The sequence below is a fragment of the Littorina saxatilis genome, linkage group LG3 (assembly GCF_037325665.1).
Source record: "Littorina saxatilis isolate snail1 linkage group LG3, US_GU_Lsax_2.0, whole genome shotgun sequence".
NCBI lineage: Eukaryota > Metazoa > Mollusca > Gastropoda > Littorinimorpha > Littorinidae > Littorina > Littorina saxatilis.
The window spans coordinates 19334491-19349388 of NC_090247.1; the positions used below are offsets into that span (position 1 = coordinate 19334491).

Here is a 14898-nt window from a genome sequence, read left to right on the forward strand (position 1 = left end):
AATAAAAAGAAATTAAAACAGTAGGTGACACGTTATCAGAGTGGGAGACACTAGATCTGTCTCTGTACTTACCGGGATACGGCTGCCAGATCGACACTGCGCTTTCGACAGCTCTTCCTCGCGTGGACATTGGAAAAACGCTGTGCAGATCAAATTGTAGGAAATCTCCCTTTGGTAGCTTCTTCATTTACTTTTCTGGAGCTTAGAAACCGAACAACATGAAGTCGTCTTCCCCGAATCGGCGAATGCAGAAGTGAGAACTGGAGAAGTGAATCTATACCACAATCCTTCGCGCGACCCCTGACCTGGTCTTGACACCTGACCTGGTCTACATGCCACACACGACAGAAACCAGTCAACTGCTTGTACCCCTTAAAAAAAAACCACCACCCGTTTTCTTTGGATACACGCTTTAACTACACACATGCCGACACAATGTTGATCATTGCTTCAATATTTTGAAGATGGTGCTTGAAAAATAACCAGGTGAAATGAGTATTTCGGTGTTTAGTCAAATGTTAAAGTTTCTACCACAGACATACACACGCACACACGCACACACACACACACGCACAGACAGACTCGACAAAGTTACGATCGCATAGGCTACACTTAGGTGAGCCAACAATCTTCTCCTTCCAAGCAAAAGCTGGAGATTTCACTTGCAAAAAGGCGTGCAGGTCAACAGAAAAGAGGAAAGAATGAAGCTACAACATCTTCTGCTCAGAGAAACAAGAGGGGTAAATATCTTCTGATCAGAGGGGAAAAAAGGAGAACATTCTCGACGATGCGTTCTATCCCGGGGGAAAGCACTTGGTACTGCTTCATGTGTGGCACCAACTCCCCTGAGAACATGATACAGTGCCAGAGGTGCACACAGTGGGCACACGAGGACTGCGCTGACAGCAGTGGACAAAGGGACTTCGAAATCTGTACTTAGCAATTTTTGTGTGTCTGCAAAATCAGTTCTTAAATCTGTTCTTAGTTATTTGCTTTGAGACTTTATGCGTAATGATTTTTACATTTAGTCAATTGGGCAGGTAGCCCTTTTATATCTATTTGTCAACAGAAGAGGGGTACAAATGAAGCTGCGAAATTTCGTGGTACTGCTTCATGTGTGGCACCAACTCCCCTGAGGATATGTTATAGTGCCAGAAGTGCACACAGTAATCACACGATGACTGCGCTGACAGTAGAAGACAAAGGACATTGTCTGCGAAATCGGTTCTTTGCCTATTTGTTCCTCTTTTTTTTAAAGGTTTTGTTTTTCAGTCCTTTTTAGACCTAGCCCTTATTTATCTTTTTGTTTTACATTTAAGGCTTAAATTGTTATCCGATTTGTTATTTCCTTGGTAAAAATCAAAATATGATGTTGAAAATAAGACATTTACATAAAATGGCTTAATCAAAATGTTATGACGTATTTATTTATTTTGTGTGTGTGGCAATGTGTGCTTGTTTGTGTGTGTATGAGAGTGTGTGGGTGTATGTGTGTGTGTGAGACACAGACAGGGCTAGAAAGAGAGTCAGGGTGTGTTTGTATGTGTTCCGAGTTTGACAACACAGTGTTCCACTTTACACACCCATGCGTCCAACCTGGAACAAATGCAGACATTTTTATTATGATCAGTCTGATGAGTTGCGTGACTTTTATTTTATTTTATGTGGTTCGTTTATTTACTGATAGAGTCTAGTATGTGATAATATAAAGAACGCTTTGCAATATCCATTTTTTTGTCTGGTACGGCTGTTTCTCCTTAACTGTTCCAGGTTTAGCGACTTTCCCCTATATCTTCACCAATATGAAAAACATTTTTTGAATCTGCATCCAATTCTTAACTGAGCGTATAGCTTACTCGTAACGCCCTCAAAAAACACAATATTCACATGTAAATGTTGATGTTTTAATTTAAAATTAAATATGACAACAACAAAAATCGGCTCCCATCAAGTGACAGACTGTCGTAATGCCGTTTTTCATCCAATTCATGTTAAAAATAACCTGTATCTATGAAAATATGTACATTTTAATACAGACGCTCTGAGGCAAAATCACTGAAGGAGATGGGGACACACTTCGGCCCACATTGTGAAATGTTTATAATGTTTAAAAACATCTCTTCAGAAAGGATTCTGAACTCTTTGCATCAATATGTTTCCAAACTCACCTCCTCTCTTGTGAATATTATGTACAAGTGCAGGGATGACCCAATCGTACGCCCGATCACCAGGGGCGAGTAAAAAATATGCCGGGATAGTAGAAACCGCCTGGCAACTCGCCCCGGCTGGCCAATGCACATTCTGGTCAAATGCAACATTTCGAGTTTCAAAGCCATATAAACACTGCAGATACATGAACTGTGGTGTGTACCGGGCCAGAAACACTTCTGGCGGGCTGGTAACTTTTTTGAAGTTACTCGATCGCCCGGCTGGCGAGTTACTAAAAAATTGAGATTTGGCCATCCCTGCAAGTGGACACAGAGCTTGTAAAAGTGTCGTTACTTTTCCTTCACTACAACTGAGAACTCGCGGTAACCAGAAAATCTTTAGAGCTGACAAAAAAACATTTTAAACAACCATTTTGAGCCCTCCAACTTCACACGACTGATACGTTGTTAAATTGGTTGAAAAAACAATGCCAAGAACTTTCTTAAACTACATTATAGTACAGAATTTACAACGCAAAAGTTCAAGAATACCCTTAATCGATTTCAATATTCCGTAGAAAATTGATAACAACAAAATTACTAGTAATAGTACTAGTATTGTGAGTCAAAATTTAAGGGGCTTACTGTCCGTCAGGTCTAAGTGCCTATGTTGGACATGAGTTGGTTTATACGATTTGTTTGTTTGTTTGCTTAACGCCCAGCCGACCACGAAGGGCCATATCAGGGCGGTGCAGCTTTGACATATAACGTGCGCCACACACAAGACAGAAGTCGCAGCACAGGCTTCATGAGTGTCTCACCCAGTCACATTATTATGACACCGGACCAACCAGTCCTAGCACGTGACCCCATAATGCCAGACTGACGCCAGGCGGAGCAGCGGCACTACGGATTGCCAATTTTAAAGTCTTAGGTATGACCCGGCCGGGGCCGGTTCAAACCCACGACCTCCCGATCACGGGGCGGACGCCTTACCACTAGGCCAACCGGGCCGTGCCGGTGTATTGTGAGTTTTCAACACCTGTATCATATATAATGCTTCCGATTCCGAACCACAGGTATCACAAAAGAAAACGGACAATTCAGTCATGGAAAGCAATAAAAATTAGTTCCATTTAGTTGTTATTGTTAAAGGAAAAATTTAATGAAAGTTTGTTTGTGACCAATCTAAATTGTGTGTGTGCATTGGTAGCGAGAAACAAACAAAAGAAATAGGAAAACCGCCAGAAAAAGACTGCAGGGTGGCAACAAGTCGGCCTACGGTAACTCAGTGATTGCACTTGCCACTTTTCCTATTTTTTTTTCTTAATTGGCAGGAGCGAAGAATCCATATAATTCTAATGAAACTCAAACAAAGTAAAAGAAGCACCTTTTCTGTTAATAGGACGGTTCCTGCAAAAAGATAATCCAAGGAGGCGACTCTAGCTAACTGCACAAAGGGAACGAACTCTAATAGGTTTTTATCGACGGAGAAGAGGCTGGAGCTGTTTTCCTCTTACTCCCTGCGAGTTTGTCGGTTAAAGCATGGCTCGAAAGGTAAAATAAGAAATTGCGTGTTATTTCCGTGCGTGTGAACAGTTTAGATACTTAATCAGCAGTTGTATTTTGTTTGTTTTCATAAACATACAAAGTGAAGAACTTTCGAATTGGGAAACGGCACATTTATAACACAACAGGCGGATGACAGCAAATACTATGAAGATGAAGACAGAAACTTGTACACGTTGAAAGCGAGTCAAGGGGAATGCACATTTGTCATTTCAGACATAGTAACAACCTCGAATGTGGGAATTGAGCTTGCCGTAAAACTGTCAACAGCCATGAGTCTTGTTATTGTGGAAGCGATCAAATTAAACACCCCACATAAACTTATAAAGGTGATCCAGAGATAGTATTGTTTCCCAGTTGTGAGGTTGTCCCATGCAAATGACATCACATACAGAAAGAAGAGTTAAAATCTTGAGATTCATTCAGTGTGAATGTGATGACAAAGCTCACACAGGCATGGCCATGAAAATTGTCCGCCGAATTTTTTTGTTGTTCCGCCGAAAAAGCAAAAGTGTCCGCCGAAAAGATAAATGGGGGAGGCAAAAATGGTTCTAAAAACTGAATTTAATGGCAAACTTGGAGTTTAGATGACACCAAATTGCACCAATTGGGTTCTTTGAAGGAAAAAAAAATCCGGGGGGACATGCCCCCGAACCCCCCTAGCAGGGCTAGGCGCTTCGTGCCATCGACTTTGCCATTACTTACAAATTTTCAGCCTTTTTTACTTTTTTCAATTCCCATGCCTGCTCACATGAGGTTAAATCTGGATGTTGCTGGTGTGTCTGAGAGAAGGCGTGTGAATAGACCTTTGACGTCATTCTATATTTAACTTTTCTTTAAAAGTACAAGCGATCGAGTGCATATTTTGGCATTTTTAGAAGCGCTCTCATTATAAATTTCTATTTCGTTGCTTCAACAACCAAGAGCAACCCCCCGCGGGTTAGGGGGAGTCCCATATTGGTTGGGACGAGAAAGAATTTACCCGATGCTACCCAGCATGTCGTAAGAGGCGACTAACGGTTCTGTTTCTCCTTTTGCCCTTGTTAAGTGTTTCTTGTATAGAATATAGTCAATGTTTGTAAAGATTTTAGTCAAGCAGTATGTAAGAAATGTTAAGTCCTTTGTACTGGAAACTTGCATTCTCCCAGTAAGGTCATATATTGTACTACGTTGCAAGCCCCTGGAGCAATTTTTTGATTAGTGCTTTTGTGAACAAGAAACAATTAACAAGTGGCTCTATCCCATCTCCCCCCTTTCCCATCTCCCCCCTTTCCCATCTCCCCCCTTTCCCCGTCGCGATATAACCTTGAATGGTTGAAAACGACGTTAAACAACAAATAAAGAAAGAAAGAACCAAGAGCAGCTGCTGATACTTCAAATTTCTTTTTCTTACTCTTCACTGACAGTTGCAGGGGAATCAAAGAAAGATTCTCGTCTATGCAGAGGGCCTACCGCAGAAATGTAGTTTTCTCTTTTGCATAGAAGTTTGAGAGTTCTTCTCTGTTTTATGCCAAGAGACTGTCTGATAAGAGCTTCTCAGCTTGAAACCGGTGGCAGTCTTGGCTAAACAAAAACGGAACTTTTCATGTTCAGCACTCTATGAGAATGCCCTTAAATGCACTTACGGTGAATTCTCAATCCATTGAGGTTGTAGAACTCTCCTCGGGTTATTCTTATTCAGTGTTGCAATCGGCTCCGAAAGGGTTTGATTCTCCAGTAGGCTGTCCGTGAAGAGTTCTTTCTAGATCTAATTCTTACCCCCTCCCTCCACCTCTTCCATTACCTCTAGTGTGCTCCCTGCTTTCAAAATTCCACGTTGGAATGAAGGCGGCGGAGACACACACAGAGTAAAGGATGATCTCCCTTGCTCATGACGTAATTTCTATGCATTCTCGCTCTTGACGTCATTCTATATATATATCTGAGCAGCGTCCGCTACACACACTCTTTGTTATGCTTTGAACATTGGCTTTTGCAACTCGCCCGTGATACCTGTACCACATGCCTGGCTATGCTTTGAAATTTGCGAGAGCTTGGAATACTGATAGGGTACGTCTATTGTGATGAGGGGACTGTTAGGACAGTTGCGAAGAGGAAATCTTGAATTTTGACACTAATCGCTCAGACAGAGTAGGTTTTCTGACACGCCTTGCAATTTAAAGCAAACACATCCACATGAGCGTGTCATGTGATTAACAAAGATTATTTACTTCATAAATTTGTATCACTGAGTCTGTAATAAGGTCACATATTTTTTCATTCTTCCTTTATTAATCCAGTCTGGAAACATTGTTTACAGCCAGTGTATGGATACAGATGGGCAGAGAGTACACTGGAGCGTGCGGGGCGGAAGGGAGAGGAAGTGTACCTGCGTGCAGTGTCTCGCCGTGTCGCCTGGTCGCCCGTCAAGCTTCCATATAGCCCCTATGAGGTACAAAGCCTTTAGACTTCTTTACACCCCAGTATATTCCAAGGTGTATAAGTTTCACTTTGTCTGTCTGTCTCATTGTTTGTCCACACTTAGAGTTAGATCTGTTGCTTTCTTTTGTTTGTCCGCACTTAGAGTTAGGGCAATTGCTTTCTTTTGCTTCTCCTCCTTCTTCTTTTTCTGTTTTTCATAACTTTAGACACTCATGGCCACCTTCTAGTGAAAGTTTTGTGTGCCACACCGTTTTTTACCCGTCACTTGGACATAATGACACCGTTTTTGAGAGTATGTGTGCGGAGAATCTGTGAGACTTTCACTTGTATGAGATCTTTAACGTGTGTGCCGATCTTTGTGTATGCATTTGCACACAAGGTTGTTACTATACATGTCTGCATAGAGTCTGCACAGAAAGTTGATCCTGGGAAATTCAAAACAACCCCACTCCCAGCCATACCTTGATTCGAACCTTCGCCCATGGCTGCATCTGAACTACAAGGTTTTCAGCCGTCGAAGTGGAAGTTTTAGTGTTTCGTAGACTGCCAACGTCCAGTGGCTTCCCTGCATTACACACTATTTTGTCTTCCTTGTTCACTTTGCTGATTTTTATATTTAGTCAAGTTTTGACTAAATATTTTAACATAGAGGGGGGAATCGAGACGAGGGTCGTGGTGTATGTGTGTGTGTGTCTGTCTGTCTGTCTGTGTGTGTGTGTAGAGCGATTCAGACTAAACTACTGGGCCGATCTTTATGAAATTTGACATGAGAGTTCCTGGGTATGATATCCCCGGACGTTTTTTTCTTTTTTTCGATAAATACCTTTGATGACGTCATATCCGGCTTTTTGTAAAAGTTGAGGCGGCACTGTCACACCCTCATTTTTCAATCAAATTGATTGAAATTTTGGCAAAGCAATCTTCGACGAAGCCCGGGGTTTGGTATTGCATTTCAGCTTGGTGGCTTAAAAACTAATGAGTGAGTTTGGTCATTAAAAATCGGAAACTTGTAATTAAAAAAAAATTTTATTAAACGATCCAAAAACAATTTCATCTTATTCTTCGTCATTTTCTGATTCCAAAAACATATACATATGTTATATTTGGATTAAAAACAAGCTCTGAAAATTAAAAATATAAAAATTATGATCAAAATTAAATTTCCGAAATCGTTTTAAAAACTATTTCATCTTATTCCTTGTCGGTTCCTGATTCAAAAAACATATAGATATGATATGTTTGGATTAAAAACACGCTCAGAAAGTTAAAACGAAGAGAGGTACAGTAAAGCGTGCTATGAAGCACAGCGCAATCGCTACCGCGCCAAACAGGCTCGTCACTTTCACTGCCTTTTGCACTAGCGGCGGACTACGTTCAGTTTCATTCTGTGAGTTCCACAGCTTGACTAAATGTAGTAATTTCGCCTTACGCGACTTGTTCTTAACTACTTTTGTGCATTAGATTTTTATCTTCATTGTTAATGCGCAATGACTACATGTACATGTATACTACTTGTATTATATGTTTTATTTTATCAGGAAGACATGGAAGTCAAAACTGTTGAGGATGCCTTTGCAGCCATGATGACCAATCTTCAACTTGCCGCAAGAGAATGCAAGGTATAGAATTGTTGTTTTTCGCAGACTCCTGTGCTTGCATGCTCTTGAGATACAGACATGGGACTGGTCCGAATTTTATCGGAATTCCGATATTTTCCTTAGCTCACAGACCATTCTTGAGATCGATGCAAATTCGTTGAGAAAAAAAAGGGGGGGGTGGTGGTGGCGGTATGAACCGTTCAGCTGAAGCTGTCTGCGTCTGAAGTCAGTGCATTCGCACCCCAGCACTCGCGTGAACCCATAGCAGTATCATGGGTCGCGTTTGATTGGCTGTCGATCTCCGACGATTATCGCCTAGGCCTAATTATTCACCGATGGCGGTTTGCGGGTTGTTTTGATTGGCTGCCGATCTCCAAACGCCGAAGGTGAAAAGGGTAGCATCATGGCTTATGGATTCCGTATTGTTTTGTCGGCTGACAACCAAAGTGTGAAAAACAAATGGAAAGCCAACTGGCTGTCAACAAGAAAGAAAGGCGCCAGCTCATTGGCGACAGTATCGCCAAGATATCCATTCGCGGCAGTCAGGCCATGTGCTCGTCGTGCGACAACGGCCACTGCGTGGTGAAATACGGACTTGGTGGAAAAAATGTGTTGGTTCTGAAAGTTTTCAATTAAGTTTTGTGTGTGTGTGTGATTGTTATAAATTACACTTTTGTTTAAAATGCTAAAACATATTATTCTTGTGGTTTTTATAGCTTTTTAAAAAGGCATGATCTAATTTTTTCCTATCAGGAGAGGCCCCAAAATGGCCTTTATAATTCTAACATTCATTTTCCGTCAGGGGGCCTTGCCCCCCTGAATCCCCTACCGGGGCGTTGCCCCTGGACCCCACCAGGGGCCTATGCGGCCCCTGTACCCCGGCTTCCTACTTTTGGAACATTTGCTGGTCTCATGTGTGAGATACTCTGCTTTGAAATTAAATCATGTCAATATTTCAACATTTGTCATTTGTACAGATCAAGATACCACTGCAACAGCCAGCAAGGATTATCCCAGAGTTATAACACAGTGTAGAATCTAAACCTAATCCAATGTTGTGTGTGTGCAGAGATACCACTGTAACAGCCAGCATGGATTATCCCAAAGTTATAACACAGTGTAGAATCTTAACCTAATCCAATGTTACGTGTGTGCAGATCAAGATACCATTGTAACACCCAGCATGGATTATCCCAGAGTTATAACACAGTAAAGAATCTAAACCTAATCCAATTATGTGTGTGCAGAGATACCACTGTAACACTAACAGCTAGCATGGATTATCCCAGAGTTGTAACACAGTATAGAATCTTAACCTAATTCAATGTTGCGTGTGTGCAGAGATACCACTGTAACACTAACAGCCAGCATGGATTATCCCAGAGTTATAACACAGTGTAGAATCTAAACCTAATCTAATTATGTGTGTGCAGAGATACCACTGTAACAACCAGCATGTGAAGGAAAACCGAGGCTCCTACGAGCACTGTGCCAGATTCCATACCGTCAGTGTCGCTGAGCCCGTTCACAAACGTCTCAAAGGAAATCCGGTGGGTATCGTTCCTTCTAGTGTCCAGGGCTGAGGTGCACCAAGCTAAACTGGGTGCTACCCAAATGAGTGGTACACAGCTGCTGGGTTAGATTCCGATTGGCGTAAATGAAATGTTTTTGTGATTTTAACCATTAAGACACCGGAGCTTCTTCCCATCCAGTTGGGTGGCGCCCAGTTTCGCTTTGTGTACCTCATCCCAGGGCTGTGGCCTAGAAGAAAGTGCCCACTTAATTGGCTGGGACCTGATGAATAGATCGGATTAGTTGAATTCATGAACAAATGTGACCCTCCACCACGGTATGAGTCGCATGTCACCTTTGCATGATTTTCATATTTGTACATTTTCCTAAAGAGTTTTTTATGCTCTATCCAGTGGTAAAAACCGTTTTAGAAAAGAGCGAAATCTGTTTGAGTTATAAGCCTGTGACTAAGGTGACCCTCACACTGTTGCCAGACTCTCCCCGGACTTATATTAAGCCTAGCGCAGAACCGCGCGAGGTGACATGCGACTCATTTCGTGGTGGAGGGTCACAAATATCAATTTCTACCAAACTGACCCTGTGCTTGGGTATGTATAGGTTACATCCTGCTGCGGGCTTGTACAGTGGAACCCCTCCTGTGAGACCTCCAACAATCAGGCCTTGAAATAGGGTTATAAACAAAAAATCTCTTGAAAACAATTTTTTTTTTTTACCAGGGTCTTGCAGGGGAGGGAATTTAAATCGGGGTGATCTTAAAAGGCGGTTCCACTGTATGCATTTTATCCAAGTCAGGACAGTACGTCAGACTATCAAAGTCATCACTTGAGACTTTGCTGAGAGTCGTGTCATTTATATATATTCTGACGCTCTGTAAGTTGTAACACAGTCCGATAGCAGAGATGTAACCTTTGCTGAGAGCCGTGTCATTTATATATTCTGACTCTCTGTAACACAGTCCGATAGCAGAGATGTAACCTTTGCTGAGAGCCGTGTCATTTATATATTCTGACTCTCTGTAACACAGTCCGATAGCAGAGATGTAACCTTTGCTGAGAGTCGTGTCATTTATATATTCGGACGCTCTGTAACACAGTCCATGATGGTCTTTTCGCTTATTCTGATCTTATTTGTGAAAGAGGGGGTGAAGGAAAAGCAACGTGATTTCTTTGTTGTTGTTGACAGGTACAGCAAGAGGAGATGATTCACGTGGAGCTGCCCAAGGGAGATTACTCCGTCACAGCTCAAAACATGGAGACGAAGGCCAAGCGAACCGACATCATTCACGTCGAGACCCTGCCTGTCACTCTCGACTTTGCCTTGTGATGCACAATCCTTTTTATTATTTTTTTTAGAAACTGAGTGCGTTGAAGTGATGGAGAGCAAGGGAAAGCTTGCGTGTGTACATGTGCAAATGGCATAGAATGCAGAGAGGAGCTGTTAACACAAGGGAAGTTTTCACTTTGGGGAAGCTTTGTCTGTCATATTGAGGGTTTTGATCTAGAAGGGTGTAGGTTGACTGGTTTTTCACATTTTGCTTTCAGTGACTTAACCCTTGCAGGTCAGTCAACTGGAACACACATCTTGTTTGTAGCCAAGGCTCCTATTTGTAGTCTTGTTCAGGCAATAACTTTTATCAGTGTGATTTGCCTACACTGTCGGGGATGCACTAACAGCGTAGTTTCTAGCGTTTTATTGGCTTTACCAGGAAAACACTAGGAATTAGAATTGGCAAGCACACCTACTAAGTTAATGTTTCCTTTTTGAGTTTCTCTGGAGATATAGCTTGATGTTACCGCAGTGTTGTTAGCCTTGTTTTGAGTGGCTGAGGCCATGGACGGACTAGTTTTTACTTGCTTTACGTGCTGGTTACGTTAGAGTGTTCATCTCATTATGTGCAAGGTGCTTCCACTGAAGGTGTTCATTTCAGTCTCGGACAAGTTTAGCAACAAGGCAATTTCTTTTAGACGCAAGTTTTAATCAGGAAATTTTGATAATTTTTTACGTCACTTTTTAGACAATATTTTGGAATCTAAAATATGTATTGTTCTGGTGTAATGCCTGTTTTAAAAATGGCTAGCATGACTGATGCACTGATTAACAAGCACAGCTGAATAAGATTGCTAGAGAATACTTCTTGTATTTTATCGTATATATTTGTTTTATTTTAATTCATTTGATTTTGTAAAAATATTACATTTCAATTGTTTTTGTATGAGGCAAATTCTCCATATTGCAATTCATATGTTAGCGGTGTGCAGTAAATCTATTAAAAAAAACTGAGATGTGTGTTCCAGTAAACTGACCTGCAGATATATACAGACACCTGCTTCTTCAATAGTTCAAATGCAAAGGTACAACAGTTTCAATCGCTTTGCGTGCTGGTCATGTTATAGTGCATATCTCATTTTGTGCAAAGTACTTCCCATGAAGGTGTTCATCTCATTTTGAGACAAGTTTAGCAGCAAAGCAGCTGCTTTGCATTTTATAGACATGTCTTTATCAGCAAGTTTTGATAAACTTTTACTTGCCTTTTTACTCATAATGTTTACATCCACTATTTTGGAACGGTGTTTAAGACTGTGTGCTCTTTATACGACGTTTATATATTTTTGATCAGTGGGGTATTCTCTACCTGGCTCTTTTTCACTTCATATATAAGTTTTTTTTAAATTGTTAGAAACAAAATGAGTGTCATTTACAAGAAAGTTAATTTCTGTGTGAAAGTGTGTGTATGTGTATGATGTCAGAGAAAATGTTATATCTTGTTGACAGGCTTGGGAATTGTTCGCCGAAAAAGCAAAAGTGTCTGCCGAAAAAATAAATGGGGGAGGCAAAAAAACCTCATTTTAATGGCAAACTTGGAGCTGAGATGACACCAAATTGCACAAGTTGGGTTCTTTGGAGAAGAAAAAAATCCGGGTGGGGGGGGGGGGGGGGCCAAGCCCCCGGACCTCCCTAGTAAGACTAGGCGTTTTGCGGCGTCGACTTTGATATTATGTACTTACAAATTTTCAGCCTTTTTTACTTTTATCAATTCCCATGCCTGTGTTGACTTGTGTAATGCTGAAACTCCTCTCTGTTTTTGACGTTGGTGCTGTTTTGTACAATCTCGGCGCTACACTTAAAAGGAGAGATCCGACGTTGTGTTTCAGGCCGTACCTCAGTCTAGTCAAAGCCTTGTCTTTCATCTCTTGTTAACACAAACCAAACGTTCAAGTCAAAAGTGGCCAAGTTTGTTAGTTACGGCTGAAATTTGCTATGAAACAAAGATGTCTTAAGTGTAATGTGTGGGTGGAGAAAAAGCTAAACGAAAATATGCCTCTAATGGATTTGCAAAGAATCATTTTCACGCATTATTTCATTCTTACTTCCCGCAGGTGGGGCACTGCGGTTATGAAATTAAAGGCCCCTCCTGTTTTTGGAACCGCAGGAGCTTTCTAGTTTGCTGTTAGGTAGATTTTTGGTTCCTCTTTCCTGTCATGCTCTCTTTTTCTTCATGAATTCTTTTCTTTTTTCTGCCTTCTTGCTCATTCACCTGTATTTTTTCCAAAAATCTCTTCTCTTGCCGCTTGTCTCGCGATTCATGTATAGTTTAATCTGTTAGTGTTCTGATGTAAGTCCAGCAGTAGATAGGTTAAGCCTATTTTAACATACTGGAAACTGGTAATCTTCCAGTAGGTATTAATTTAGTTTTACTAAAGCCTGCTGGGACACAAGTAATGGGTTAGTGCATTTGTAAACAGGAATCGCTTGACAAGTGGCCCCCTTCATCCCCCCCTTCCTCGTCCTGATATGGCTCTGCGTAGTCGGCTGGACGTTAAGCAACAAATAAACAAACAAACAAATTCATTCTTACTAAATGATTTGGCTTTTTTCTTCGTCTTTCTTTTTCCTCTCTTTCTCTGTTTCTGTCCTTGTTTTTTTCTTGTTGTTGTTTTAATACATCCAGTCCTGTACCTGTTGCGTGTGTGGGGCGACGTATTTATATGCTGCAAATACTGCAAGTGTTAAAATCTGTGATTTTAATAATACATGTAGGTGGGATGCAAAAGATGCACTAATCAAAGATGTGTTCTCAAATTTGTTCCGTACATATAGATTTTTTTTTTCATTTAATCACAGTTTTGCATTTTGTCAAAGATTTGTCAAGAGAGAGAGTATAACTTTTGTGTGTTCAGTCATGAGAATGCTTCATTTATTCTTATACCTGGTTCTTTCTTATTCTTCTTTTTTAATCAATGAGCTTTGCTTTCTGACAGTGATTTTGTTAATGTCCCAAGAGTGTTTGACCATTGATACAGGGTTCCCACAGGTCATGGAAAACCTGGAAAGTCATGGAATTTGATTTTTAATTTTCCAGGCCTGGAAAGTCATGGAATTCCAATTCAAGTCATGGAAAGTCATGGAATTTAACAAAAATAAGAAAGAAAAAAATCAACCTTTGAAATGACAGGACCAGCAAACATTACCGATAATCTGACTGCGTAGCAAATACTTGCCTTGCTTGTCGAAGAGACACTGCGTAGAAACTGACTCAAATTCAGTGCAAAGCAAGCCAGTGTCAAAACTGGCAGTGACAAGACGTAAAAAGTTTGCGTGTTCGGAAATGGCGACCTGTGGATCTAGTCATGGAAAATGTTATTGAGGCTCATGGAAAGTCATGGAAAAGTCATGGAATTTTGTTTCTAAAAACCAGTGGGGACCCTGTTGATAGTTTAGGGTCTAGAGAATGCTTTGTTCATTCATGTACTTAGCTGGTTCTTATGTTATACACTACCCCCCGCGGGTTAGGGGGAGTTCCATATTGGTTGGGATGAGAAAGAATTTACCCGATGCTACCCAGCATGTCGTAAGAGGCGACTAACGGTTCTGTGTCTCCTTTTACCCTTGTTAAGTGTTTCTTGTATAGAATATAGTCAATGTTTGTAAAGATTTTAGTCAAGCAGTATGAAAGAAATGTTAAGTCCTTTGTACTGGAAACTTGCATTCTCCCAGTAAGGTCATATATTGTACTACGTTGCAAGCCCCTGGAGCAATTTTTTGATTAGTGCTTTTGTGAACAAGAAACAATTAACAAGTGGCTCTATCCCATCTCCCCCCTTTCCCCTATCCCATCTCCCCCCTTTCCCCGTCGCGATATAACCTTGAATGGTTGAAAACGACGTTAAACACAAAATAAAGAAAGAAAGAAAGAAAGAATGTTATACACTGGAACAACTATGGATGTCCAACATTTTATGCAGTGTCAGAAAGTTGTGTTCACAATCTTGGAAATGTGCAGACTCAAGTGTGTCAATTTATTCTGAGTGTGCAAATGCTATATATATATACTGCACGTAATGTGTTCAGTTTTGGTGATTTTGACAGTCGAACATCGAATCAACTTTTTAAAACTTTTCTGTTTATTTGTACATTTTATATGAACATATATACACAATAAAGTCTTTGACAAGAGTGCTGAAGCGGTTTCCATGTTTATGGAATGGGTGAGAAGTGTGATTGATATGTGCTGTGTATATTGGATGCTGCAACACACACCTATTACTCACACACAAACACACACATGCATACACAAACACGCACGAGCACACATACATGGACACTCACACACAAATGCACACACACACAAA

The 14898-nt window shown here is 40.9% G+C and overlaps 1 protein-coding gene across 1 annotated transcript; it reads left to right on the forward strand.

Annotated features, from left to right (window-relative positions):
* Positions 1 to 3615: 3615 nt before the first annotated feature.
* On the forward strand, positions 3616 to 14725 carry LOC138961812 (uncharacterized). The gene is made up of 5 exons (XM_070333485.1): positions 3616 to 3704; positions 6016 to 6147; positions 7676 to 7756; positions 9169 to 9285; positions 10451 to 14725. Exons 1-5 carry the CDS (start codon positions 3693 to 3695, stop codon positions 10589 to 10591), a joined length of 483 nt encoding a protein of 160 aa, XP_070189586.1. The 5' UTR covers positions 3616 to 3692; the 3' UTR covers positions 10592 to 14725.
* The last annotated feature ends 173 nt before the right edge of the window (positions 14726 to 14898 follow it).